Source organism: Punica granatum, chromosome 2 (assembly GCF_007655135.1).
Source record: "Punica granatum isolate Tunisia-2019 chromosome 2, ASM765513v2, whole genome shotgun sequence".
NCBI lineage: Eukaryota > Viridiplantae > Streptophyta > Magnoliopsida > Myrtales > Lythraceae > Punica > Punica granatum.
The window spans coordinates 42554953-42582485 of record NC_045128.1 but is presented as its reverse complement, the minus strand read 5'-3'; the positions used below and the strand labels follow the sequence as shown (position 1 = coordinate 42582485).

General features: G+C 40.4%; 4 protein-coding genes across 6 annotated transcripts; 2 read left to right on the top strand and 2 right to left on the bottom strand.

The window, feature by feature from the left end:
- Nucleotides 1-4549: 4549 nt before the first annotated feature.
- LOC116195566 (meiosis-specific protein ASY3) lies at nucleotides 4550-11194 on the bottom strand. Of its 3 annotated transcripts, none has more exons than XM_031524827.1 (11): nucleotides 10975-11194; nucleotides 10674-10840; nucleotides 7839-9821; nucleotides 7592-7706; nucleotides 6849-6989; nucleotides 6647-6740; nucleotides 6387-6536; nucleotides 6250-6308; nucleotides 6016-6150; nucleotides 5402-5493; nucleotides 4550-4981 (listed from the first exon to the last, which is right to left on the bottom strand). In XM_031524827.1, the coding sequence occupies exons 3-11, from the start codon at nucleotides 9813-9815 to the stop codon at nucleotides 4910-4912; spliced, it is 2835 nt and encodes a 944-aa protein (XP_031380687.1). In that variant the 5' UTR covers nucleotides 9816-9821; nucleotides 10674-10840; nucleotides 10975-11194; the 3' UTR covers nucleotides 4550-4909. The 3 variants fall into 3 exon arrangements, with proteins under 3 accessions (XP_031380687.1, XP_031380688.1, XP_031380689.1); XM_031524828.1 differs by having other exon boundaries at nucleotides 10674-10790; XM_031524829.1 differs by having other exon boundaries at nucleotides 6849-6986; nucleotides 10975-11193.
- A 347-nt stretch (nucleotides 11195-11541) lies between these two features.
- On the top strand, nucleotides 11542-15461 carry LOC116195567 (protoporphyrinogen oxidase 1, chloroplastic). The gene is made up of 9 exons (XM_031524830.1): nucleotides 11542-11974; nucleotides 12437-12622; nucleotides 12753-12837; nucleotides 13154-13301; nucleotides 13388-13468; nucleotides 13583-13754; nucleotides 14246-14405; nucleotides 14511-14614; nucleotides 14904-15461. Exons 1-9 carry the CDS (start codon nucleotides 11621-11623, stop codon nucleotides 15201-15203), a joined length of 1590 nt encoding a protein of 529 aa, XP_031380690.1. The 5' UTR covers nucleotides 11542-11620; the 3' UTR covers nucleotides 15204-15461.
- Nucleotides 15462-20494: 5033 nt separating this feature from the next.
- Nucleotides 20495-22144, top strand: LOC116197008 (auxin-responsive protein IAA30). The gene is made up of 4 exons (XM_031526996.1): nucleotides 20495-20710; nucleotides 21102-21325; nucleotides 21470-21566; nucleotides 21703-22144. The coding sequence occupies exons 1-4, from the start codon at nucleotides 20553-20555 to the stop codon at nucleotides 21749-21751; spliced, it is 528 nt and encodes a 175-aa protein (XP_031382856.1). The 5' UTR covers nucleotides 20495-20552; the 3' UTR covers nucleotides 21752-22144.
- Nucleotides 22145-23081: 937 nt separating this feature from the next.
- Nucleotides 23082-26959, bottom strand: LOC116196355 (probable polygalacturonase). Its single transcript, XM_031526029.1, has 6 exons — nucleotides 26161-26959; nucleotides 25245-25562; nucleotides 24758-24878; nucleotides 24498-24672; nucleotides 24292-24362; nucleotides 23082-24176 (listed from the first exon to the last, which is right to left on the bottom strand). Exons 1-6 carry the CDS (start codon nucleotides 26176-26178, stop codon nucleotides 23482-23484), a joined length of 1398 nt encoding a protein of 465 aa, XP_031381889.1. The 5' UTR covers nucleotides 26179-26959; the 3' UTR covers nucleotides 23082-23481.
- Nucleotides 26960-27533: the final 574 nt, after the last annotated feature.

Sequence of the window (27533 nt, the reverse complement as noted above, 5' to 3'; positions counted from 1 at the left end):
TAAATTATTCAACATATGGAAATAATAATTGAATAAATATGCTACGCGATGGAGAATTATCAATGTACCGTACGACAATGGGGGGCAATGGCATCGCTATCCACACGACTGGGTGGGGTTTCGGAGGAGGCTTCCTTCAAGCACCCACCCGCCTAATTTCTTGGGTTCAATTATTTTGCATTAAATCATTTTCTTGGTTCCCAAAAATAAATAGACGAACCTCCATCCGTAAGAGACAAGTATATGAGCAGATGCATGCATGAACATCCAATTAAGAATTAAAATATCAAAGTGATCGACAAAAATATTTAACCGCCATTTGAGGGTTTTAAAAAAGCGAGTCATGGTATGTTATCGTAGTCCGTCTCGACTTTTATATAGTATAATATAATTTATTTTTATTATTGAAAATTGAATTGGATATAAGATCTCTTTGTGTTGAGTTTCAATCAACTCTTTTTTTTTTCCCCCTTCAGTGACTAAACGGGACTGAGAGGCAGAGCTACAAGATTATCAAAATTCTTATAATGAAGCAACAAATTAAGAGAGAAGGGGGGTGGGGTTGAGGAAAATATCGAATGGGGATGCATGTAGATCTAGCATTTTTGCCTATATTGCAAATATGTTCTTATTTGCAACCACGAATTTTGTTTCATTTAGGTACGAGATAATAGTATATACAACGTTCCATTTCGTTGAGGCACAGTTCTCAGACGTTTTCAATCGGGGTTGATATTAATTCCAATAATTGCCATCACATCATGAGATCTTCAATTAGTATGGCCACGATTTGCCTTTCTAATGAATTTGGCCACTTCTCTATCGGCATCACGAATCGTTTAAGATTTTTTCATGACAATCCGAGCAAAAATTTGTATTCAATTTCTGTCATCAAAAACATTGATGGGAATTTGGCATCTGAATCTGTTTATTTATTAAGTAACTGTTTCATTAACCGATCTTACTTGAAGTTATTAACCCTGAACTGATGAGTGATTGATAGGACATTTGGGGATTGAGTGGATGAAAGAAATAGAAATTAAGACAAAAAGAAATAAAGCATTCAAGCGGTTAATATATTAATTGTAAGAGATTCTCCGATCAAAATGCCATTTGAAAACCAACGTGGCTTGATTCGGTTCGGCGTTCGTTCCGCTTAAATAATGTTTCGGGTTCGAGTTCTCATGAATGCAGAAAATTCACGCTGTGAGAGATTTACCCCTTAGTGAGCAGACCCAATTTGACTAGATTAGTCGAGACTTAATTGGTCTTCTAAATATCAGGATTTACGCATAAAAAAATGCCATAGAAAATTTAGAGCAAAGCATCATCTTAGTCTCGATGTCTTGGAACACAAACTGCAAAGGAATTATTATTTTTGCAGTTTCACTATAAAGCATCCCTAACTAATCGATTAAAATGAAGTATGCTCGAAGGCCCATCTATATATAATATATAATTGCAAATCGGAAAGTAAGGATGAAGATTATTGCTCCAATCTTCGAATCTCAACTCCTCATGATCCGACCCTTCACATACTCTTGACAATAACTAAGCGCTTTCATTTAGTACATGGTTGATATTTATTAACCCATCACATTATTCAAACTAGAACATTATGCAAATTCTTTAAAAAATAATATTAATTTATTTCATTGACAGTATAGTAGTCTTGTTATCTAATGATCTGTATAAAATAATATAAAATATATACAACGGCTATTTGTAATATCAACGCATACTAACTGTATCGAATGTTCGTACTCTGCGAAGCACATTTTCATTATCTTTTTGTGGAAACCTTTATTTTCTATATCCACATAAAGAGAGAGAGAGGATGACAACCCATTGACAAGAAAGATCGACAATCACTGCCCATCTAGAAAAGGGGTGATGATGATGATGATGATGATGATGATGATGATGATAATAATAATAATAATAATAGAAATAATTATTATCGTAATTAATGGATTAGACATTTTATTGCTTCTAATGATAAGGAGCCTCCCTTCCCCCCTTAATTAGTTCGTTTGTAACAATATACATATGTCAACTGCATTTTATTCACTAAAACTTTGCCATTCATATCATCTAATAAGGAGATTCTAACATATATATGATATCAAATATAAGCTGCTCAAGCTAATTTTAGATGAGGAACGAAATTGTAATGTACATATGGCTGTTTATAATCGTCGACATAATCTAAAGGAAGAGCCTATCAATGTTTATGGTGATATAGTGTCCTGGAACAAATTATCGTGTCGATGATCATAATATATATAAAGGGTCATGCATGATTTTCTTATTATATATGAAGAAAGCGAACACATGCTGCTGTTCCCGGCAAGGAAAGAGCTTTCATGGAGAAAATCCATCAAGGAAAAAGCCTTTATGGAGAAAATTGATGATCGAAGTGATTGGGAATATTTAAATAAGATTTGGAGGGTTTGAGTATTGCGAATGATGAAAAATCATGATTAAAAGATTTTTTTTAGTGGGTTGATTTGACTCGAATTTAATTAATTATTGCTTATTGGACTTTCAGATATAATGACGGTGTACATTTAAATAAAAGAAAAGAAAAGAAAGCCTTCTTTTTGGTATGCATAATGATATTCGAAAGTCCTATAGGCCCCCGACTAATTTAGGTGAACTGAATATGTCCATTAAGGAATAAAATTCTCTTATAGTGAATTTTATTCATTCACAATACTTGAATCCGAAATCTTATTTAAGGAGATCGAGCGTCGTGCCATTTGTACCGCTAGTACCAAGCCACGTTGCTAAGAAAAAGAAAGCATTTGTGGGCACTTGGGAAGGGGCCAATCTCAACACGTCAAATTGTAATTAATGTAATCCCCACTTAATGGGCACATTGTGTTTACATAAGCACATGCAAATGCCATATATATTGCATACCGTTGGGATTGAGTTCAGTAAATAATCAAATGTTAAAAAGTGAAACATGCTGATCTAGAGATTTTTGCTTTGGTGCAGCCGCAAATGCTCTTGCTTAATAAACTAAGAGGTATCATATTTGATTTTCATGAAAAGACTAATATAATATCCATTTATTAATTAAATTAGATTCTTAATTTTCTTGAGCTAGGCATATAGGCCTCATTCATAATAAAAAATTATATTAGAAGTAATAATAATATAATAATAGCTACACACCAACAATCACGTAAGATCAATTAAAGTTAAAGGAGCGGGACGAAGGGGACTGTTTTATCGCAAGATGGCTTTAATAATTAAAATGAGAGAGAACGATTAGGGGCATTGAGTCATCTTTAAAACCTCTCACCGCAGCTTACATATATATATATATAGATAGAGAGAGAGAGAGAGAGAGAGATCAGACAATAAATATTAATTAATTGGTTAATTACGTAAAATCCGTTTGTCCAAAGTTGATGAACATTGCAGGTTAAGTAAATTGCATTATTACATCTTCTCCTTTTTTCTGCAAGTAGTTAAAGATGACGGTCGACTTTCATCATACACATACTGCCCCATCAATTTCAATTCCCTCCCCTTCATCTTGGAAGTTAATGAAGTCCCTGATGATCATAATCGTCACAACACCAGATTGATATAAGAAAAGCATACATCAGGAACACCGGACCTTCGATGACATGGGTCCAAAAGCTACTTCGTTTAAGTGTCATAATCACAACATTCGTGCCTATTTTGTTACCGCTCCATGAGTGGATCGGTTTGCAGAGCGCTTTGCTATACATGAGAATATAATTAGATGCATATGTATGTTTATGTATGACTGACTCGATCAAGCTACACAGTACTGTGTAAATTCGTTGTGCCCACTTTCTAGCTGGCCTTAGGATGAAATCCATAAGAAGTTCGGGTTGAGAATACACTTCTCTTCTTTTAATGAATTTTCACCCTCTCCACCAACACCACCACCCCCCCCCCCCCCAAAAAAAAAAAAAGAAAGATGAAATGAGTATACATTGCTCACAGAAAAAGACTTCCTCATCCCATGAGGACTGCACTCAGGGCAGTTGTGATATTGGGCCTTACCTTTCTTGCCGGTGGGTGGGCCCAGATAGCCTGACTCAGTCTTAGCCCGGCCCAGTATGAGGTCCAATGCAGCCCAGGTTTTTATGTGGCTTTCCTGCCAAAAGAAAGTTGACTCGATTGGTCGCCTGCAAGGCCGCAGTCATGAGAAACTGATGGATAATGTTCATCTTGACAATTGCGGACGCTTAGACAACCCCACTAGGCGGAAACTACACGAGATGCCTATTCATTTGATACCTCAATAAGTGCCCAAGAAGGCTCCGACCAGCATGGTGAGGTTGCGTAATCTCTTGGGCTGTGGATAGAGGAGAATTGTTCGATCTGTGGAGCCTCTTCGAAGAAATGAGGCTTGGAGAGCTAAGGCCCGATTTAGCAATCTTGATGGGATCTCTACCGGGATATGGATCATCGGAGAGTAGATGAACAAGATTTGCTGCGAGGACTTAGGACTGTTCTCGACTCTTGAGACGTGGCCGCTCTCTTTATGTTTCACATGCTCTACACTTGAAAGGTCCACAGGGTACTTTCATACGCACTCGCACAATACATATATGCTCGAGAACTTGAATTCGTCAGTTTCTACACTATATTGGGTGAGAGCCTCTATGATCCTCAAACACCTCTAGAAATCAAATGAGGCAATATTCTCTGCCGAGAGTTATGCCGATGCTCATTGTCTATAATTTCCCTATTAAGTACAATAAAATGCAAATATCGAAAATATGCAGCGCTTAACAGAAAAATCTTCTGTTGAGTGAATGATACGAGGCGAGTTTAGCCTGTGCTCTTAGTGGAGAATCTGAAAGCCTGTCCTGAGAATGAAATTGGGGCCGTGCTCATCCGGTGGCAGAGATAAACGTCAAGATAGAATTCCTCCTTCCAGACATTCGGCTATCACGAGTTTCAGTTGCAGCATCTGCTCTCTCGCCGACTGCAAGACGAGCAAACAAGAGAAGAATAATAATATGATGCGTGCCACTTTAGTCATATAAGCTGGTAGTATTACTGATGAAGATGTATTATCCTTCTAACCTCAAAACTCAAAAGAATCTACATGTCCGCTAGTTGTTAAGAAAACGATATAATTATACAGCTTAAATCTTTAAATACTCATTTGGAGGAATATATGATAGGAATTTTATATCAGGCACTGAGGGGAGCAATTCTTATGATATCAAGATTAACCCATAAAATACAAGGTTCAGCCACCAGAAAATTAAAAGAATGAAGTCTGATGCATAGGTTATAACCAGGCAAGAAAATTTGAATGAGTTTGCAAAATTCTATTAATCAAGCCGTGGCATTCACCGGCAAATGAAAATGACAACGTTGTATTTATATCACGACTTGCCTGATTGATTGCTGTGATTCTTTTCTCAGCATCGTGGAGTTGGGTCTTAACCGCTTCTTGTACTTGTATAAGAAGCTTCCTGTGCGAGGCTTCTAGTAGCACAAAACAGAAACAAAACTGTAAGATCTAGCGTTTAAGATGCAAAATTACGTACAGATGCTCATGAAACTTGCTGTGGCTTCACCATGCTTGTTTATCGAGGAGTCAATGCAGTCAAGGTGGCAAGTTTTCCATTATAATTGTTACTTTTGACAGCAAAGCTAATGAACTGTTTTTGGTTTGAAGATATCTCAGATCAGGTCAATTTAAAAATATCTTAGATGAGGAGATCTACTCCATAAGTAAATGAACAGAAGAGACAGGTCTATGAACCATCAATTAAAGAGAACAAAACGAAAAAACGAATTACTTCCATATTCTCCTGAAGAAAATCTTTACATTGGATATTATTGAAAAATGTACTTCCATATTCTCCTGAGACTGGATGTTATTTAAAGTAATAAGTTAAGCATATAAATTCCATCAGTATATATATATTAGGTCCATGTTTTATGTTAACAGGACCATTCATGCATCACATTAATTTAACTGAAAAAGACCGAGAGAACCCATACTTTGCTTCTCCACAATTCCCTTTAGCTCAGTATGGTTGTCTTCGAGCCCTTCAATCGTGCCTTTGCAATCCTCTAGAAGCCGACCAACTTCTTTCTTAAAGTTCCCATGAATCATTTTAAGTTGTTCTTCTTGCTCTGCATTTACAAGAATAGGATATTCATTCATACAGAAGTTGACAACTAGAAAGCCATTATAAAGTTGTGCCTCATATAAACTTTCAAATAGCTTCTTACCTTGAAATTCTGTTTCCAGTCGTTTTCTCTTTTGTTTGCTGAGGCTTGTCAACTTACACCTGAAGGATGGTCAAGAATAAATGTCAGGTTATAGAATTCGATTAATTTAGTTAAAGTCATCCCTTTCATATACTCACGTGTCTGTCTGGATCTGGGACTCCACATTGTGCAGCTGTGCATGGATCCGCTCAGCCACAGATGTCAAGATTATAGAGGACTTTTTACTAGTCAGTAGCTTCACTTTGCTTTTTAGCTTCTCTAGAGCCAAAGCAAGCATCGCTATAGCCCTGTAGCATTGGTAGGTTGTATGAAGTCAATAACTGTTATGGAGAATAACAATAGGAAGTTAAGGTGTATTATCTACATTTTTTTTTATCTTATTGGGACAGTAAAAGACCTCGTCATTCCGTCCTCCACCTCCTCCTCCTCCTCCTCCTTCTCCCCAACATTCTGTTCTTCCGGTTCTTGCATTGAATTATTTTCTCTGGTAACTGGAGACAGTATATTTCAGTAAGAGAGTATTATCTAGTTAAAAAGAGGGAGGAAAAAAAGGTACGTGGCTGAGAATAAAACGAGAGTTGCCGTCATAAAAGCAATGCCTTTTGGAGATACTCGGGCTGGAATGCGTTCTTGATACTGAAGGTCCTCAAAGCTGCCGAGCCTCTTAGTTCTGTGAAGCATGAACCTAGGTTTCTCATCAGTACCAATTTCGGGAGAGAATGTCTCAGCTCCTGGACCTGCTTAAAATATTTTGGAATTTCTGTGCTTGTCATTAAAGAAGAACTCTAGGAGGAAAGAGGAGATGGAGGAGAAGGACAAGATATGGTGCAGTCAGCAAAAGGCATATGAAACATATCAATTGTGCTTGCTTTGTTGTATTAAGTCTTATCTCAAAAAAATAATTACTTGAAGAGGTCCACTTCATATGAAAGAAGTAGGAGAGGTGAATCACCAGTCCACATAAAGCAGGAGCAGGGTTAAAAAATCGACGGAAACCAAGTCATAGGTGCAAGATTGAAGAAATTTGGATTACTATCTTCCTCGAAGTCATTTTCAAACCTTATGCTGTCAATTATTGCTACTAATCCTCGTAATATGCTAATTATCTTAATTGATGAAACAAGCGTAAAAAATCAATCCTCAATTGCCAAGTAAGCTTGGGCCAAAAAAAGAAAACAGATTTGCAAGTGAGCATGTCCTTGCATAAATATCAGCTATATCCGAAGACGTCCCATAAGGAATTGATCGAGGAAATTCTGTTACGTACGTGCAAAATCATTTGAGTAGTTCCACATAACCTGTACTATATAGTTAGGTGAACTGGTCTAATTCGTGGAGTTACCATCTTCAATGCTCTCTGAGCCTGTGTCCTCAGAAGAGGTATTTTCTGCATCATTCTCCTGAGTTGGGGGAATTGGGCTTCTAGGAGGAGAATGCTGAAGCTCATCTCCGTCATTCTGGAAGTTCAAAGAGGAAGTCAAACCTCGAAAAGGTACATGATTGCAGAGATGAACTGCACATTTAAAAGCAACAGAATAAAGATGAATAAGATACAACTGAGATATAGAAGCTTCAGGCGACACACTTACTCTGTTAGGAAATAATTTTGAAGTAAACATCCCAAAACTGAAAATGCCTCCCTCAGTAGACAAGCATTTTGGTTCTGCAGGATTATTTGCTTTCTGGTGCACTGTGGTTTCCTTATGGCGTGAACCAAGAGAATGACTTGCAATGGGTGATCTCTTCCCAAATGTTGGACTTTCTGCTCCATCTTGCGGGTCCAAAAAATATTTAAAGGATGGATTGCTATTATATCCTCGCTGGCTGTGTTTTTCTGGCAATGTAGGACTACCGATATCTTCACCTATTCGGCTCTGCTGTCCTGGCAAAGTAGGACTACCGATGCCTTCTCCTCTCTGGCTCAGATGTCCTGGCAATGTTGGACTATTGGTATCTTCCTGCTGATCTGGCTTATGTGTCACAGGATGCCCAAGGAAGTCATTCTCTATGTTACCTCTCCTTGGGTCGATATCATTCCTCTTAATATTAGAGTGTGTGCTGCATAAGCTTCTCCCATTGGCATTGGAGCCACTGGAACCATGTGAACATGATTTCTCAGCAGGAGTTGCATTTTTGCTCTTATCAGTTAGGTGCCCAATCCCATGCTTATTTATTGGCTGAATTGAAGTTATATGATTATCGATTCCCAAACTCTTTCTTTGTGTATGCAGGCTTTCTGCATTGAACTGTGGATCCACAGCATTTTCTAAGGATGAATTCACGATGTGTTCTTGCAGGTCCTCATAATCAGGCAATGCTGGACTCTTGATATCGACCTGCTGACCTGGTTTGCTTGTCAATTGTTTTGGGGAGTCTTTGTCTGCTGTAGGTCTCCTTGGATAAATGTTGTTCCCTTTGACATGAGACTCAACATGGCGTGAACTTTCCTTGCTAGAACCACCTGAACAAGATTTGTCAGCGGTAAGAGGATTTTGCCTCTTATCAGTTAGTCGCTGAATCTTCTCCTCATTTTTCTTTCGTTGAACTGCAGTTTTACATGACTCAATTTGAGGACCCTTTCTCCGAGTTCTCTTTCTCTTGTTGCCAGTTGAGGGGCTGAGATTGGCAGCATCCTTCAAACCCACATACCAACCTTCTTCAAAGGAGAAAATATTTCTTTCTCCTGGTTTCTGTCTGGAAGCAGAAGGCTGTCCGCATTTAAGTTTGTCTTGCTTCAATTTACTAGGTGCTCTTTTCCGGGCCAGAGATCTTGTTACTGGCCTCTTGTTTGCACAATCAGGACTCTCGGTATCTGTTTCAATAGTATCTGAGTTCTGTCTAGGCTTGACTGTTCTAGTAGCTGGCTGCTTTCCTCCTCCTTCAGATCGCAGAGAATCACCATCAACCTCAAGGGTCGGTGTGTTGTGCTTCTCTTTGTTGGGCGAAGTAACAGTTCCCAGTAATTCCCAGAGCTTCATCCGTAACGTCTCACTCGTCCCGTTCACTGTATTTTCATCCTTGTCTCCAATCTTAGAATCCTGTTCCTGGGCAGTGGTAGATGGAAATTTGTCTCCCGTTTGAGTGTTTGCACATTTCTCTACCTTCCTTGCATGCGCAATCCCTTCAGATGTCTTTTTAAGGAAATTATTATCAGGCTGTGAAAATGAGGTCTGCTTGGGAAAGAACTTAGCTGAGTGGTCCGAGGGTCCAGCCTTGAATCTATTGTGTTCATCATGCATCCCTCCAGCATTCATTCTAGTTCCAATTACTTTGGCATGAGAAGCAGTTCCTGACGTTGTTGACTGTTCATGATTCGATCTTGTCCTGATCCATGGGGATCCCTGCTCTAGAGGTTCAGTTTGCTTCTCTTTCGTGGTAACTTGGGCACCTTCTGTGGAATCTTTCAGGCGACAATTTGTCACTGGTACAGTTGGTGAAGCAATATCGTGTTCCTTTGTGGACCCCGGTCTCCTCTGGGCTGATGATTCAACCATAATTCCAATTGAAATCTTTCTTGATTGACTAAGTGGATGGCAGTTACTGCCAAAACTTTGAACCTGACTCATCTGATCCTGTTACGTGAATACATATGGAAGCGTAAATACTTGTACAAATACATAACAGATTAATAAAATGGTTACATTATTGCTTCATTTTGCAGAGCACTTTTATATCTATTCAATTATATATCTCTTTAATGTGGGTGGATAAGAGAATCTTTAAAGAGCAAAGTCATAGTGCTGTAAAACTATATTATTGTTCATATAACAAGCAAAAAGAAAAATGTTTTTAAGAAATTTGAAATTTCCAGATTCCACATATATTGAAGTAAGCGATGACATTCAAAGCTAAAGAGTAGTTGTCTGATTCTTGGAATGAAAAACCTCTATGTTCACCTTAGACCCAGAAACAAGAAATGTTATATTAGAGCTGCTTCAACAATGAGGTGAGGACCCATTTCAACTAGGATCTGAAGCACATAATTAAATGCATAACTGGCGAGTTTTGACTTGCCTGTATAAGCTTATGCAGCAGAAAAGATGTATGATGGCCAGTCTACTGTAATGATCAAGATTCTTTATCATCTAATCATGCCTCTTATATTTTGCAGTGGATGAGTACTCAGCAAGGTAGCTAAGCAGTAGGATGCTCAACCCACATATGCAGCAGATAAACCCGATTCATATTGAAAGTTTCCTAAGCAGACAAGTGATTGGCGGAAACAAAATCCAGATTCAATTTAGCAGAACGAGCAGCAAAACAGAATTTAACGAACGAACAAAAACTATAGCGATTTAGCTTTAAAATTTCACGTGATTCAGTAATGTAGAGCTGAGAAGGTAGTCAGAAATAGACCTAAACAGCTATAACAAGGTAGCTGCATGTCTAGACTTAACATCACGTTAGAATCATCAATTACTTACTAGATCCAAAACTCTCTGAAATCCTGGCTCGAGTTCAGGTCGAAGAACTGATGCAGTAGTGAGGTAGCAACTACGGCTTGGTACGGGAGCTCTTCTTCAGAGTATCTGCGAATGGCCCTGAAATTCTCCCAAAACATAGACGAATCAGCTAGGAAGCGACATGCTACCTGCCAATCACCCGATGAAAACACAAGTAAGAGAAATCCAAGATGAGGAGCGAGGATTCACAATGGAAAGGAACCGATCATGCATGAAAAAGCTCGAAAGAGAAACCGAGGCACGTAAGATGAAGTGAACTCACCGGTGCTCGTCCGATCAAAGCTACCGGAGGATTTCAACAATGCAGTCACGGGGAGCTCTCCGCAGTCCGGCTGAGCTACTCAGAGCAGCGAGAGAAGAGCTCTGGAACTTCGCCGGAGAGCAGAGAGGGGAGCTGCAGAGGAAACGTGAAGTGAATGAAGCGGGAAGGTAAGAGAACTCGACGAAATGCGAGTTTTGCGCGAGGGAGAAAGCGCGAACCGCGCTGGAGATGTCTAATATACTCCAGGGTGCGCAGAGCGCACCATCAGACTCATGTGATCAACTGTTTCGCGCCTTTTGCAACCTATTGCGGGGGGGAGTAGGATGCTCCTGGTGCATGTACACCGTAACTATACATCTGTGGGTCCCTCGTCTTTCTTTGCCTTCTACTGCGTGCACCCGGACGATCTTATCACTCTGTTTCATTTCATTATGTTCGTTTCGTTTAAATAATTTTTAATGGAAAATACGGTAAAAATGCCATTGGATGGCACTCCAGTGTTAGCGGTGTGATCGGCTACACACGATTAGTTCCCATAAAGATAACCCAGCCGGTATTTTCATTCACACCATTACTCTGCAGTCCTCTTTTCTTAACAGGCGGAGGAAATCGTCACGACAAGCGTTGAGCTCAGCTCTCCTCCACCATGGCTACTCTGTCCCCGACCTCAATGATCCGCCCCTTCAAGCACCCGCCACCGAACGGACCCCCCCGAGCTCCGGCCAGGATCCGGTGCTCGATCGCGGAAGGGACCACCATCTCGCCTTCGAGGACTGACGGGGCTGGGACGGTGGACTGTGTGGTGGTTGGAGGCGGAATCAGCGGCCTCTGCATCGCCCAGGCTCTTGCCACCAAGCACCGTGATACCGTCCCCAATGTGATCGTCACCGAGGCGAGGGAACGCGTCGGTGGCAACATCACCACCGTTGAGAGGGACGGGTATCTATGGGAAGAGGGGCCGAATAGTTTTCAGCCGTCGGATCCTATCCTCACAATGGCGGTAAGCTTTTACCCCCAAATTTAGCTGAACATTTCTTCGAGGATGGGCACTTGTTGAGTAAATGCCATGTAGCTTAAGGCATTTTCCCCGTCGTTGTGCCTTTTACAATTTCCTCACATTGGATTCTTCACATGTTCATTGTACCTCACCGAGCTGTTTGATGAATTGCGTTTCAATGTGCGAGAAAGTTGTTTCATGGCTAAGCAGTTAGCTGTAGTTATATTCATGTTGATGCTCCGTTAGCGAAGATGCTAGGGCTTAAGCAGGGGGTGGAGGACTTGAAGAGCTGTGTGTAGGAACGCAGAAACGGAAACTATAAATGGGTGTTCTTAATCTGAGGGCATGCTAAATGTGAATTTTCGATTTGTTCCGTAACGTTGATCAGCTGGATTTGGGTTTTATTTGATCGCAACAGTGGTAATGTACCTGCTGAAACTGTTAAGATTATGCTGTGTATTGCAGGTGGACAGTGGTTTAAAGGATGACCTAGTTCTTGGAGACCCTGAAGCGCCTCGTTTTGTCTTGTGGAATGGGAAGTTGAGGCCAGTGCCTGCTCAGCCGACTGATCTTCCTTTCTTCGATCTTATGAGCATTGGAGGCAAACTCAGGGCTGGTTTTGGAGCACTCGGCATTCGGCCCCCTCCACCAGTGTGTCCTCTTGAACTTTTCTAGTTGGTCAAATATGTCAATTCAATGCATAAGTTCGTGAAAATAAAACGTGATCATGGTTTCTTGGGCTAGATTGCCTCATATCTCAAGTTCTTGACAAAGGTGACAGGGTCATGAGGAATCAGTTGAGGAGTTTGTGAGGCGCAACCTTGGTGACGAGGTCTTCGAACGCTTGATTGAGCCATTTTGTTCAGGTGATGCTTCATTATCAACATTGCGTTGCTGATCATTCTGCTGTCATACTTCTTTGTATTTGCACTTTCTTTTGTAGTACTGGGATTAGTTGGTTTCCTGTTTTTTGGCCAACATTGGTCACTGAAATCTCCATGTCGACTGTCCCTCTGTTGGTTGTTCAAATTAGAAATACTTGAATTGTTTTGTCGGAGTAGGATGTGGAATCTTTCCTTGCTCCCCATTCACAGAATTGTCAGTGTTAGCTGAGAGCACAAGTATCCTCTTCTATATTTTGACTGTCAAGTAAGGTAAGGTTAAGAACTTTGTTTGGTACAGGTGTCTATGCGGGCGATCCTTCTAAATTGAGTATGAAAGCTGCCTTTGGAAGAGTATGGAAACTAGAGCAAATTGGGGGTAGTATTGTTGGTGGCACTATCAAAACAATCCAAGAGAGGAATAAAGCCCCCAAGCAACCTCGAGACCCGTAATTGCTTCTAAATTATGTTTGATTTCTGTAGGTTGTATCATTTAATTATGTCTGTTTCTCATGTTCCCAAATTGTACTTGTAGGCGATTGCCCAAACCAAAGGGTCAAACAGTTGGATCCTTCAGGAAGGGGCTCACCATGTTGCCAGAGGCAATATCCAAGAGGTAACGTCAAGTTTTGAAATGCTTTGAAGAGAAGAAATCAGTATCTGTTAGAGATTATTTGTTATTACATTTTAGAATCTCTTGGAATTTAAGTAGCTCTTGTGGCCTTGACAGGTTGGGCAGTAACGTAAAGCTGTCTTGGAAGCTTACAAGTATCAGTAAATTAGATAATCAAGGGTATAGGTTGACTTATGAAACACCAGGAGGACTGGTTTCTGTGCAGACAAAGAGTGTTGTGATGACCATTCCATCTTATGTTGCGAGCACTCTTTTCCGTCCCTTATCTGTAAGTTCATTCCAGGACCTGTTTAAAATTAGCTAATCCCTCAGTCTATTAATGGATTAGCTCAACTACCAGATTTTGATAACAAATGCTAAAAGACATGCAGTCCAGTGGATCAATCTTCAGTGCAGATGCAGAGATCCCAGGACAATTGGCAGATTAGTATTAACTTAAGAAGTTTCAGGATTGGCTCCATCTGAATTTAGTTTAGGGAGTTTCTTGGAAGCAGTATCTGCCATGGGTCCAATCCATCAGCTGAAGCATTGGCAATAAAAGCCTGTAAATGGGTCCAAGCAAAGGGATGTAAATGAAATGTTGTTTATTAACATAAAGAATGTGTACATATGTAGGCTTCCTTCCTAATAGAAAGGTTAGGCTAATTTTTTGAAGGAGGATCAACAGGGTCTTAGTCATGTGCATCTGTTTCGTGGACTGTCCATGTGAAGTAGACATCTTCTTGAAGATCGATTCCTTTTTCATTCAAATTGTTGCAGGATGCTGCTGCAGATGCCTTGTCAAAATTTTATTACCCACCAGTTGCTGCAGTGACTGTTTCATATCCAAAGGAAGCAATCAGAGCGGAGTGCTTGATAGATGGTGAACTGAAGGGATTTGGTCAGCTGCATCCTCGCAGCCAAGGCGTGGAAACTCTAGGTATAGTTCTGTAATTGATATAAGCATCATTTAATGATTATTATCTGCTTGCAGGAGATTGTACGTTTTCCGTGCTTAGCTTGCCTATTTCCTTGATCACTGCAGGAACTATCTATAGCTCATCGCTTTTCCCAAACCGTGCACCACCTGGACGGGTCTTGCTTCTGAATTACATTGGAGGTGCCACCAACCCTGGGATTAAATCCAAGGTGAGGCAATCTTCAGAGTTTTTTACTTTTACTGGGAGGAATGGCATGATTCGGAAACTTGACAATTTTGTTACTCTCTCTCTCTCTCTCTCTCTAATTTCACAAACTTGGCTGAATTTGCACCCTTTGGTAGTGACCGATAAATCATTATCCCAGTTTTGTACATGCGTGCACCCATTAATTGATCTCAGTTTGTTTCACATGTAATTGATCATACACATATATAGCAGCTTTTGCATTAATATCCTTAAATTCTATTTTATGTTACTTATGCCACATTTGTTTGCAGACCCACAGTGAACTAGTGGAAGCAGTGGACAGGGACTTGAGGAAGATGCTTATAAATCCCAGTGCGAAGGATCCACTTATGTTGGGCGTCAGAATTTGGCCCCAGGCTATCCCGCAATTCTTGGTTGGTCATTTCGATATTGTAGATGCTGCAAAATCAGCTCTGAGAGACATTGGGTTCCAGGGAATGTTCCTCGGGGGCAATTATGTGTCAGGTGTTGCGCTAGGCCGGTGCGTGGAGGGCGCTTACGAGGTTGCAGCCGAGGTTTCAGATTTCTTGTCACAGTATGCTTACAGGTAGTCTTTCAGTTGTGTGCAGCTTCCGAGATCAAACGAGTAAATTGAAGTTCTGCAAGGCTACAGTTTCTTATGGTTGCTGCCATCCTTCTCAAGTTTTGTTTTTCCCGATTATATATGTTACACTTAGTGAGCGAGTGAGATTTGATTGACCGGCTCTATCTTTGTTCGAATTTCTCCTCGCATTTCTTCCTTGGATGTAAAACTGATAGATTGAAGCATGCGTGTTCTTTCAAATATAAGTATCTGTCTTACCGGACTACGTGAAAGATGGGACTAAGATCGTAAGATATTGAAAATTAATATAGCGGTACGTACGCCGGCCATCTGATAATGGTCCACAACAACTCGTGTTTTGGCATCGCCCATAGATCGGTCATCAACACCATCGAATATTCTCGAGGCCATTTCTCAAAACTTGTTTCGAGCTGTGATGCAAAAGGAATTCTCTACGCAACTTCTAGAATTGACTAACAACTCGAAAGTCGTCAAAATGAGCTGTCGTTTTCGATTTCGAATGTTCCGACTCTGTTATTGTTGGGTTGTGGTTATTAAGGCGAGGAAGGAAAGGAGTCTTTTGAGGCAATCACGGGGAAAGTAAAAAGGGAGGAAATGTGTCCCACAAAGCCAGCCCAAAAGCGGGATCCTGCCTCAGTCCAGGCCTTGAGCCCGGAGACATTCTTGCATGGGAAAATCAAAAGCAATCCCCATGGTTTTTGACTGACGAATTAGTAACAGTTGTTAAAAACAAGTGGTAAGGTGTGATAATAATGACCGGCAACGAGAAAATTGGTGCCAGTTTCTCCCATGTCCGTTTCCCACCGACAAGCATACAACGATTCCCGTCATCCTAAGGAACAGCCGTTAACAATACAGAGATCCAAAAGGATTACTCGCCCGTTTTAGAGACTAAACACGTCAATTTTTCCTTTGATAACGATAGTGATGTGACAAATCAAATCTCAATGTTGGATTTCTTTTTCAATTGAACCAAAAGAAAGGCAAATTTGTCTCATGCAGGTGGAAGATGCTGCATTTTTTTGTGTTTACAATGGAGAGGGGATTTACAAACCAAAAGGGTCTTTTGACCCAAATGCAATTTGAAAGAAAGGAAGGGTTAGTCAAATGAAGGCAACAATGTGGTAGGGGCGGTAGGGAACATAAAATCTCTTCTTCCCCACTTTTTGTTTTTTCTCTTTATAATTTGTTGTTGTGAAAAAAAAAAAAAAAAAAAAAGAGGAACTATTTTATTACTTTGTTTTTCCTTTTTCCTACGGCGAGCACTACAAATTATCAATGGCCTTTTCTTTAGGTCCAAGGTAGATTAATTTACCCCTTTTCCCCTTCGAGAGAAACGAAACGAGCATTAATCACTTGAAATTGCCCACGTGGGCGATATTCATTGTGCCAAGAAGAAAGAAGAATGGGACTCCAATGCTCCATCTCACCGGGCTCCCAACAAATATTGGACGAGTGTTATTCTTTCATTGTAATTGAGTAACACTCGATCGAAATACTTATAAGTGAAAACTAATCTTGTAACAATCTTAGAGATTTTCAATGAGTAACACTGAGCTATTTTTTTTCTTGATTTATGGTTTCTTTAATAGAATTGTATTTTATACCTATAGTCCGTTAATCATATAAATTTCTTGTAATTTCACGAAACGCATATCATTAAAAGAAAAAAAATATATATAATGAGTATTTTTAAATGGATCGAATAAATTTTTTGAATGTAAGTAGGATAAAGTAAAAAAAAAAAAATCGATTGATCATATATTTCTCCAAATCTCTGCAGCCCCATCTCATCCTCACATCCTCACGTAAGACCAAGGAATGGGGACAAACCAAACAAGATTGTTCTAGGAAAAGAAGTGCCAAGTACTAAAAAAGACCAAAATTTGAAAACAAAGAAATTGGAGGAACATCGAAATCATGGGAAATCAGACATGAGCTCGAGAAACTTTCAGCGAGCTGGACGCTGTGGAAAATGTTTGGTTTGATGAAATTGACGGGCTCAAATCCAAGGATTGAGACGAACCTTTTTTTTTTTGGTAGAAGAGAAACTAAACTAGCAAACCCAAAGCCACGAAAAAGAAGGGTCCCTATTAATCAAGAAATACATTGAGAGGAGATTTTATTAAGAACAAAGAAGTTTCCTTAGCATGAATCTCTAGGCAGCCCAAAAGGAAAACGAAAACTTCTCCAGAATATGCGGCCACAAACCACACCTTATCATCCCATAGCCAATATAAACAGCATTTTTCACAACTTGAACAAGAAAATATTTATACACACATATCATACGAAGAAAAAGTTTAGGACTTTATATCGATTTCATAGAAAAATACTTTTTTTGCTTGGTGGGGTAACGGGTTAAGGTTTTTTTTTTTTTTTCTGTTTGCCGAATAAGGTAACTGGTTAAGGTTCCATTTATGAATTTGCTTCTGAGAGTGTGATTAGTCATAGGTAGAATCAGGAGAAGAATATGAAGGGTATTAGCATCATTTAGTAAGAAAAGAAGGAGAATGTGAGGATGAGATGGGGCTGCGGAGATTTGGAGAAGAAGAAAAGAAAAAGGAGAAGGTGCGGATGACAGGAGGTGCCTGAGGTTGGTTGCTGCCTTCTGTCGAGAAAGAAACAGAAGATGATGAGGAGAGGTGATAGGATATGGTGAGGATGGTTAGACAGGTTGCTCTGCAACTTGCTCGGAAGGCAGAAGAAGAAGAAAGAAGGAAGGGGGAGCCTCAGAGAGTAGTTGCAGACCCTGTAGAAGAAGGAGAAGAAAAGAAAAAGAAAGTCCATGAGCTTTCGGGTTTTCGAGTTTTCCAGTCGAGCAAACGTGCCACGTCAGCGAACTAACAGCCACGCGAACGAAACTGATGCCGTTAAATCCATGTTGGCGGCTCGGCGACGGCAAGGGACGGAAATAACCATTGCTGCCATATTTTCAAAAATTTTAAGACTTGATTTTCCGAAATTGAACTTTTAGGGCTCAATGTCAAAAAATAATAAATTTTTAGGACCACTAATGTCATTTTTCTTTTATATATGACATAATCGGTTTCACTCAAGACAATAATAAGTCGGAGGCTAAAACAAATTTCCATATGTTTTCATATATGTGTGTGTATGTATATATAAATCTGTGGATCAGCATGCGACTCTTGCCTGCCTTGTCATGCTCCCAAATTATAAATGAACCAACTAGACATTACAAGTCCTTTGAAATAATACCAATACAAGCAAGCCCATCGATCACACTAAAGGTCAAATAATAATAATAATAATTCTATTTTCACTATAACAACCTTGGGTAATTGTCTATTGTAATAATTATTAATTACCCTTTCCATCTTATATTCTAATTAATTAATTGATTAAGATGGTGACTAGACTGTGCATGTACCCAACTAATTTGCTAGACGACATCTCCTCTTGAAATTTCTAAGGCAACACGTATGCATATCAATAATTTCATTATTGTCAGCTGTCATCGTATGCCAAGTTAATGCACCAATTGAACAGGTTGTTGCTCACTCTTTTGAACCATAAAGCGTACCGCTAATTATATATTATCATGTCGCTTATTTCACCAACTTCTCTCGAGTGATCACTGTCCCGAGCACAAGTCATGCCATTATAACATAGATGGGTCATGAGAAAAACAATTAGTTGGTCATTAGATCCAAAGAATATACATCAGAAAAACGATACCAAAGGAATCGGTCCAAATGCTTAGACGGCGACTGGACAGTGATGATCCGATGGAATATTATTGTTCTGGTTCGAACATCCATATATAGGCAAGAAAACTTCCATATATATATATATATATATTTTGGGGGGGGGGGGGGGGGGGGGTGGTTGTAGGGGTGTGAATTGCATGTATATTTTGTTGGGTGTTAGATATTTAATAAACGTGAGATATAAGTATGGATGTTGATTGAGGGCGATGCCAAGAGACCATATCGACATATCAGCCTGACAAAGCACACGAGGCCATGCCCATTGGGAGGATTGATGAATGTAAGGATGCATGTCGTGTTTCCTCAGTACAAGACATAGCAGAGACTTCTGCTGTTAGTGTCGTCGACCGATCATTTATTTCTAAGGCTCTCTTTGAGACATTTTTTTTTTCTTTTCTTTTAAAGTGCAAAACCCGATACTCTCGTCCATTGAATATCCACCAACTATATATCCTCTGATTAATTAATTTAGTCAATAAGATGGTTTTCTGATTTAATTAATCATCAGTTCTCGGTGTTGAAAGTGTTTCAACTACCGATGAACTCGTGTCCAACTCGAGTGGCCCGAAATCTGTCTACATTCGCTTCTTCAACATCAGAGACGGTGCAGTTCATTGAAACTGTCTTAACGCACATTTCATATCCATAATCGGAGAGGAGATCAGAAAATTCTATGCATCTTTCCAAAGTGAACACTGAAGAGCCAAATGATGACTCAAATTATTCTGTTTTGATTCGCATATTGACCGAGATGACTTCTTGTACCTAACAGGCTAAGTAGTTCGACTCAACGTTCAAGTGATAGGTATTGGTTCGCGTATCTCTCATAAAAAAATGCATACTTAATAACATAGTATACTATAGTACAGTATAAGGTGCAATGCATCAAGAGAGTGAATAACACAGCGGTGCACCTCTCGCCAGGTGACCAAGAGGTCTCATGTTCGATATTTAGTGGGACTATCCGTGCTCTCTTTATTAGATATTTAGAATTTCTATTTTAATGTACTAGACTCATGGACCTCTTTTGTAATAAAAAAAAAAGTATAAGGGTAATGCACGTTATATTTTTTTTCTTATTATATTATAGGCTCATAAACTTTTTTTTCTTTTATGAAGAAGCTCATGAACTTATTATAATGAAATAAAATTTCTAACTATTAATAATGAACGTTAATTTTTTTTTTTGGGTGAACCACGCACGTTAAATTTGAGGGTGAATAAAGAGAGGGGTGGGGTGAACACTGAACAGGCCGCATGATAAAATTACCCCAATGTAGACCAAACAAAGCATGCTGCACATGACACGTGTTCCTGCCGTTTCCCTTCAGGACAACCCCTCGCCTTTTGCGTAGACGACAACTTATGGTAAACAGCAGTAAAAAGAAAAAAGCAAAAAAAATAAAATCCAAAATGCCAAATATCAAATATGCCTCCTTAGTCCTTTCCCCCTTTTTTTTTTTTTTTTTGATATATGCTTTTTTATATTTTTTCTTCTTATTTCCTATATATATAGATAGATGGGTCTGACTGACGAAGGTGGCTGGCGGCTCCTTTGCATCTTCTGTCTCAGTCTCACACTACTGATTGAAGTTGGAACTATGGGCAAGGGAAGCAACTCTTCTTCTTCCATTAACAGTAGCAACCGCATGTCCCGTTCCAGCAGTGGCTCCTCCTTCTCGAGGTCGAAGAGAGACCTCGGCACCGATCTGAGGCTCGCTCTCGGGTTTTCCACCTCTCATCAACCTAACTTCTCAGGGTGTGCATTCAACTCAGTCGATTGATCGGAGACCAAAATCCTCCCGTATTTTTGGACTTTCTTTTTTTTTTGTTTAAATATAAAATTCCACGGCAATGTCATAGTTTTTTTTTTCTCTCCCCCCTTACTTTCGCGCCATTCTTCAATTCTTTTGTAACGGGTGACCATCGCTTCGGCACCATCATTCAAACCCGAGGTCCCGAATGACTTTTCTTTGATGAAAACTATTTGTTCTTTATTATTATTATTATTATTATTATTATTATATTATTATTATTATGTTTTTCTAATAAAAACTGCCAAGTAATTATTAATTTAATTAAGGTTGTGCATTCAGTATCTCCGCCTTAACTCACAGTACGTGTGTATTTGATCTTTACCATGTCTGCAGGGACCAGTGGCAGCAGTCGGAATGGGCGCAGGACAGCTCATCAGAGCCTTTGAGCAACTGCGATTCGTCGATGATGGAAGTGGACGAGTCCGACAATGCCACCTTCTATGTGAAGGTTTACATGGAAGGCATCCCCATCGGGAGGAAGCTGGACTTGTTGGCCCACGATGGCTACTATGCCCTCATAACCACCCTCAATTACATGTTCAATACCGCCATCCTCTGTAAGTTCAACACACTGCGCGCATGTCGATCTCTTCCCAGAATTAATAGATATGCGATTCCTTTCGATGATATATCACTCTTTGATATCCCATTCCGAAATTCGGGAACTGATCTAAAGAGAGGGTTACTGATTATTGCAATAGGGTCGGAGGAAGATGGAGCACAAGCAGAAGGGTGTCATGTGCTGACATATGAAGATAAGGAAGGTGACTGGTTGATGGTCGGAGATGTCCCCTGGGAGTAAGTCCTCTCTGACATTTTTATTTTTTTATTATGAGTAAAAAAAAGTCAATTTATTCAATTAATTCTTTCAGCAAAATAATAAACTTATAAATATAAAATGCAAACACTGACGTACGTGCGGTTGTGGTTTCAGGATGTTCCTGTCGAGTGTGAAGAGATTGAAGGTTACGAGGATAGGGTAGCAAGTGACAGTCGTGACATTATTCAGAAGGTTACTTACTGATCAGAAAATCGGCACGTGCGGCTGTCTTGAGGAGACATTTGACGAGGTCCAGCAGCTTCACGTTGATCGGATCGATGGAACGAGCAGGTCTATCAAAGACGGGAGGACTCGTGATTAAAGTGGAACCAGTGCATCTTGTAATAATCGGTATCATGACAAGGAATAGCTAGGTTACTTCAGATATCGGGACTGTATGGTTGACAAGACTGAAATATATATATGTGTGTGTGCGCGCGCGCGCGCTCTCGTTCCTCTCCGTAATTTAATTACCACCATATGTAATCAAATGACACAACCATAATGTAGTACGTATTCTGAGATATATGTTCAGGTAAAGCTTCGTGTTGAGCCTTGCGCAGACATGTCAATCCTTTCGAATCTTGGTCAATATATCCACTTGCTTTGGTTCAATAGCTTTTTCAGTCCACTTATGAAAACAAGACACGCAATGTTCGGCGAGCTACCGATGGAAATTACAATGTGTTTCGTCGAGAAATTGAAGAAGTGAAGCTAGGCATAACGACGTGCCTCAGGTTTGGCTCCCGGCATGCTTGTTCAATAGTTAATTATGATGCGGTATTTCACGTGGATTTCAGGAATATTTCAGAACCTCAGATAGATTTATCTGATCTGATTCGATTAACGGGAAGAAGAAAACGATTGTGATGGGAAGTAAATGGGCCTTTGGGCCCATAACCTACCCACAAATGTGGACCGGAGCAGATCATGGTCTGTAGGGCCTTTAGGCCCATGATGCTACTCCACGCACAGCGACTACCTTCAAGTCAAAGAGAAGCATCATTTTTTTCACTTTGTTTTCCTCCCTTTCCTTTGAAGGTGATTATCCCATCTTCATACCTTAACACTCGGAAAAGCAAATGTCGCTTTAGTTAGACATATCATGATCTGTTCCGAAAAGCCCGGTGTTTCTCATCTATCGAGCAACGGTTCTTCGACTCTAGGAAACTGCTCCGGTCCCAGTTGTTGCTTAACTTTGAAATTTCTTGCTCTATAGTTCAAAAGGTTTGTCTCCTGCCGCAGGTAGTGTGTACGCAATAGGAACAGTAATCATTGTTCCATGAAACAAGATCTCTTAGTCAATTCAAGCAGGCATCCAACCATCTCTCCTTTCATTAATTTGGAACCAATGAAGCTGTCTCTTCAGCAAAAGCAAAGTTCTTTACAGCTACAACACAAGACCTGTCGAAACACCTTGCAATCGGATTGAGGGCACTGCACGGTACGGGATGATGATAACACTCCGACATAGGATTGAAATAACAGAAAAGTAGAAGACAATGTCTAGTGATTCCATTTCATTCCGCTCTTCTTCGACTCCATATTCTGGAAAGCAATACACAGACACCGTTTACAACAAATGAGACGAATTTTTGAACAAACTCACTCGACCTATATATTCAATTTCGCTATCATACACTCAAGATTATTCTGTAACTGCACACTCAAAAGGCTACAAGAAGAAACAAATAATTCATCTCTCAAACACCAATCTCACTCGCATTCCACCAGCCACAAACGCCGATCCTTGTTTTTCTTTATTGTTAATTCTTTTTTTTTTCACCGGAAGGGCAGTATGATGGCCAGAAGTCGTGCTGCAAGCTGGCTAAAAATCAAATCTTCTCAACAAATATACTCAAAAACCCGACTATACGAAATCAAATTATCTTTTTACCAAGAAAGCAACCAAGCCCCTTTGTTCCGCTTCCTAGATATCCGCAAATCGCTTGGCAGACCATAACAGTCCGAGCAGTGGTCCGGGAAGATCTCTCCACGGAGAGATTCGCATGTCTCAGGAGTGACCATCTCTGAATAACCTTCAATGTAAGAACAGTTCCATGGAGAGTTTGTTGTTACTTGTAGGGTAATGTTGTATAGGCAGATATCCCGGAAACTATCGCCTTCGATGCCCTGCATGAGCCCTGCAGTCGTAATATTCTCTCCCTTTATGTCCTTAAAAGTGATCTTCTCAATCAGCGGGGTCGCGTTCGGATCATAATGTTCGTCAGGGTGTTCCCCATAATTACCCGTGAACCTTATAGCTGTCCCCACATTGACTAAGGTAACATTCGCCATGTAGATGTTCTTCACATAACCACCCCGACCTGGAGATGTCTTGATTCTGATCCCAGCAGCGGAATTAAAGAACAGGAGGTCCTCAGCATGGACTTCAGATACCCCACCGGACATTTCACTCCCAATCGCGATCCCCGAGCTGCGAGTCTCCCCAATAAGCCGGCGAATGATTATATTTGTGCTGGGACGTCCATATGATATCCCGTACTCATCCCAGCCACTTTTTATGGCGATCACATCGTCCCCTGTGGTTATGAAGCAGTCTTCTATGCATACATCATCGCATGAATCTGAACCAGATCCATCCAAATTGGTCAGACAACTGATATATATAACTGGAACTCTAAATGCATGAAACTAAGAACTCTAGCCGGTTTGGCATGTAACCTAGCAAAGAAACATCACCTGGGTCAATTCCATCAGTATTAGGGGAATTGAGAGGGGCACGAATGGTGACGTTCCGAACAGTGACTTGGCTGTTAATCCAGAAAAACAATCTCAACTCTCATCCCCCTAATTCATGGAAGCCTCGAAATTTTTGCACAGTTATATATCGGAAAAACAACAAGAATTATATCTCGATTAATTTTAATTCAGGGCCAACAATGAACCTGCAATACACAGGATGGATGGTCCAGAAGGGAGAGTTCAAGAAAGTCAAGTTTGAGATCACGACTCCAGTTGAGTTCATCAGCTCGACAAGGTGGGGCCGCGTATAATCCAGAGTCTTGTTCCTGAACCTCTCCCACCATTCAAAGCCTTGACCATCAATTGTTCCATTTTCCCCTGCAAGGGCAAAGACAAGGAGTGTTTCTTAAGAGAGACACAGACAAGACTGAAAGAAGACGATCTTACACATCAATATCCCAACCTGTGATGACAACATCTGTCAAATTCCGTCCAAAAATTAGGCTCCGATGCCTTCCGCCGGGCAACTCCCTTCCCCGGCCATACGATGGTAAAGGATCAACAACAGGCCAATCTTCAGAATACTGATGTGAAAGAGAACATCTTTTAGTCCCATTTACCAACTAATAGAGCCTCGAGATCGTTTCTAATGCTCTGCTTGGTTATGGAAGACTGAAAATTTTTTCAGTCTCTCGTTCTTAAAGAAAAGGGAAGGATATATTGATAATGAGGTATCTTCTAAAGTGCAGCTCTCACTGAGTTTACTGACAACAAACTCTCGTTGTTCAAGCCTAGCACATGACATTCTCAGTTTTAGTTCAAGCGGGAATCGCCAGATGTGAGAATCATTCGATAGAAATCAGAGCAAGAGTGAATATCTCTATGAAAGAAACACATTCTCTAAGTCAATTGCCTAATCCTCTTGGAGGTCAAGTATTGGAATTGATTACCGTGGAACCGAGAATAACGGCATCCTTGTCAAGCCAAAGGGTCAGATGGCTGATAAGGTCAAAGCTTCCTGTCAACCAACGGCCAGCAGGTACAAAGAGCTTGGCGCCACCTTTGTCCGCAAAAGAATTAAGATAAAACATCGCGTTCTGGAAGGCCTTCGTGTTGAGGGTGACTCCATCTCCAACCGCTCCAAACTCGGTGATTGTAACGCTGTGAGGGCGGAGTACTCCATAGCTATCGCACTTGCAGGACATGTTTCCCTTTGCGACCCATTGAGCATTACTAATGAATACGAGCACCAAAACGACCTCCAGTAGCTGAAATCGAGGAAAGGCTAAAACATTTTCAGTACTATCATAACATATCAAATGGTGGCTCCCCAACAAGAAAGAGCTAAACAATCAGTACCGATTTCACCGACCCAGGAAATGCAGAGGGAGGCAAATCAAAGGGCATGTTTTTACTGACTAAATTACCATTCTTGTTCTTTGATAGGCCTAAAAGGATGGACTGAAGAGCTACATGTTTGTCAAAAGGAAAATGAAAACTAAAAGGGGTCAGACCAAGAAAGGTAAAAAGGAAAGCGCAAACCAGAGGAATATGGTATCTGATTTTCTAGTCCTATGCTGGACTTGAACAGATGAAGAGGACAGTAAGAAGAATTCAAAAGCTATCAACTTTGCTCATCATCAGATTCCGAATGACTCTCGTTCTTCGGTTGGTTAATGCGATTTCGTTTATCCACTAAAACACTTACTCAAGTGATCCACCCCGTAATGGTCCTTCACAAGATCTTAAGCTCAGCTAAGGTTTGAAAAAAAAAAAATTCAAACTTGGAGGGGCAGAAATTGCAAATTATCATGTAAGTAAAAGCAGAGACTGGCAGGGGACAAAGGAATGATCAAAGGGAATTACACCAAAATGACTCCTCATATGACTGAGATCTGCTCCTGTGGTGTGGTATGCCCCTTGAGTTTGTATGTACTGTATCACTCGCAGCCGCAACGCCACTAACAGCCCCAGAAGCTTCACTTCCTCCAATCTCGAACTGAAGCAAAGGGAGAATGAATGATTCGTCGGGTCGGTACAAAGCCAAGATCCCGAGTAAGCTGGAGACAATCAAAGTGCGATTAGACTGATCAATTGAGGATAGGCAGCAGCAGCACTACGACCACCATCAGCACCAGCACGTAAGAATCATTGGGAGCGACAGGTCCTTTGCTTCCCAAAGATTAGGCAGTAGGTCCTCCAACCAATCAACTCTCTCCCCCTCTCCCGCACTCTGTGCCTGTGCCACCCCACAGCGGATCAATCCCGGAGCTCCCACAGACCAAGTGGAGCAGACCGAGAAAGCGTTTCGGAGCGGAGTGTAGTAGGAATTGGAGAACTGGGTTGATGTGAATCGGTCTTGCTATGCTGAGCCGTGCTCTGCTCCGTTTCTGCAGAAACAGGGGGTGTCCGGTACTGTGTGCGAGCGATTCAACGCGAGTAGAAGAGAGAGAGAGAGAGAGAGACGGAGGAAGGACAGTGGAAGAGAGAGAGGGATGGATGATAAGTGAGAATTTAGCGAGCAATTTCTTGGATCAGCGCTCTCTCTCCCTCTGTCCCTCTGCGTGTGGAGAGTGTGGGCGACGGAGTGTTGTGAGAGGAGAGCTTGCTCTCTCTCTCTCTCTCTCTCTCTCTCTCTCTCTCTCTGCCTCTCGCTTACTGACACATCCAATGGGTCTCTTGTCATGTGCTGACAATCTTCAATCTTAATGGATGTCCTGTTTATTTCACAAAAAAAAAATAATAATAAAAAAATTGATAATTACAATTTAAATCGTGTAACAGCTGACTATGACCTGTAATTTTTTTTACCTCGAATTTTTTTTAGTATTTTATATTTTTTTGTTTGATCATTACAGAATATCCTACCAATGAAAAATTAAGTAAAAACCCCTTAATTTTACATCAAGAGTTAAATATCACTATGAATAGCCCCTTTTCTTTTTATACAATTATCATTGGGTGAGATTTCGTCAATATTTTAATAGCCATGTAAATTACAACGTAGTTGTAAAATTCTCATTCGTTGAAAGTCATAAGCTCACACTCTAATAAAAAGATTATGTAGCAAAATCAAGGCAAATAGATTATCGGTCGTCTCGACTCTCGGCATGAGGGAAATGGACAATGTAGCATTCTTGACAACGTTAATTCCAATCTAAAGAGCCCTCCCACGGTCAAAAAAAAAAGAAAATTCAAAAAAAAAGCTAGTCACTATTGAGATCATGGAGACATTGCAT

What these genes read in the sequence shown, in the direction of transcription:
- LOC116196355 (XM_031526029.1), bottom strand. An exon ending in CCGTTATTCTCGGTTCCACG is followed by an intron (nt 24,879 to 25,244) that starts GTAATCAATTCC and finishes CTTTCACATCAG; the next exon opens with TATTCTGAAGATTGGCCTGT. An exon ending in TACTGATGGAATTGACCCAG is followed by an intron (nt 24,177 to 24,291) that starts GTGATGTTTCTT and finishes GATCTGGTTCAG; the next exon opens with ATTCATGCGATGATGTATGC.
- LOC116197008 (XM_031526996.1), top strand. Translation starts at nt 20,553, where the DNA reads ATGGGCAAGGGAAGCAACTCTTCTTCTTCCATTAACAGTAGCAACCGC. An exon ending in CATCAACCTAACTTCTCAGG is followed by an intron (nt 20,711 to 21,101) that starts GTGTGCATTCAA and finishes CCATGTCTGCAG; the next exon opens with GGACCAGTGGCAGCAGTCGG. An exon ending in GTTCAATACCGCCATCCTCT is followed by an intron (nt 21,326 to 21,469) that starts GTAAGTTCAACA and finishes TTATTGCAATAG; the next exon opens with GGTCGGAGGAAGATGGAGCA.
- LOC116195566 (XM_031524827.1), bottom strand. Translation starts at nt 9,815, where the DNA reads ATGAGTCAGGTTCAAAGTTTTGGCAGTAACTGCCATCCACTTAGTCAA. An exon ending in CAAAATTATTTCCTAACAGA is followed by an intron (nt 7,707 to 7,838) that starts GTAAGTGTGTCG and finishes TTGAACTTCCAG; the next exon opens with AATGACGGAGATGAGCTTCA. An exon ending in CTCAGAGAGCATTGAAGATG is followed by an intron (nt 6,990 to 7,591) that starts GTAACTCCACGA and finishes AAATATTTTAAG; the next exon opens with CAGGTCCAGGAGCTGAGACA.
- LOC116195567 (XM_031524830.1), top strand. Translation starts at nt 11,621, where the DNA reads ATGGCTACTCTGTCCCCGACCTCAATGATCCGCCCCTTCAAGCACCCG. An exon ending in CCAAGGCGTGGAAACTCTAG is followed by an intron (nt 14,406 to 14,510) that starts GTATAGTTCTGT and finishes TGATCACTGCAG; the next exon opens with GAACTATCTATAGCTCATCG. An exon ending in ACCCTGGGATTAAATCCAAG is followed by an intron (nt 14,615 to 14,903) that starts GTGAGGCAATCT and finishes ATTTGTTTGCAG; the next exon opens with ACCCACAGTGAACTAGTGGA.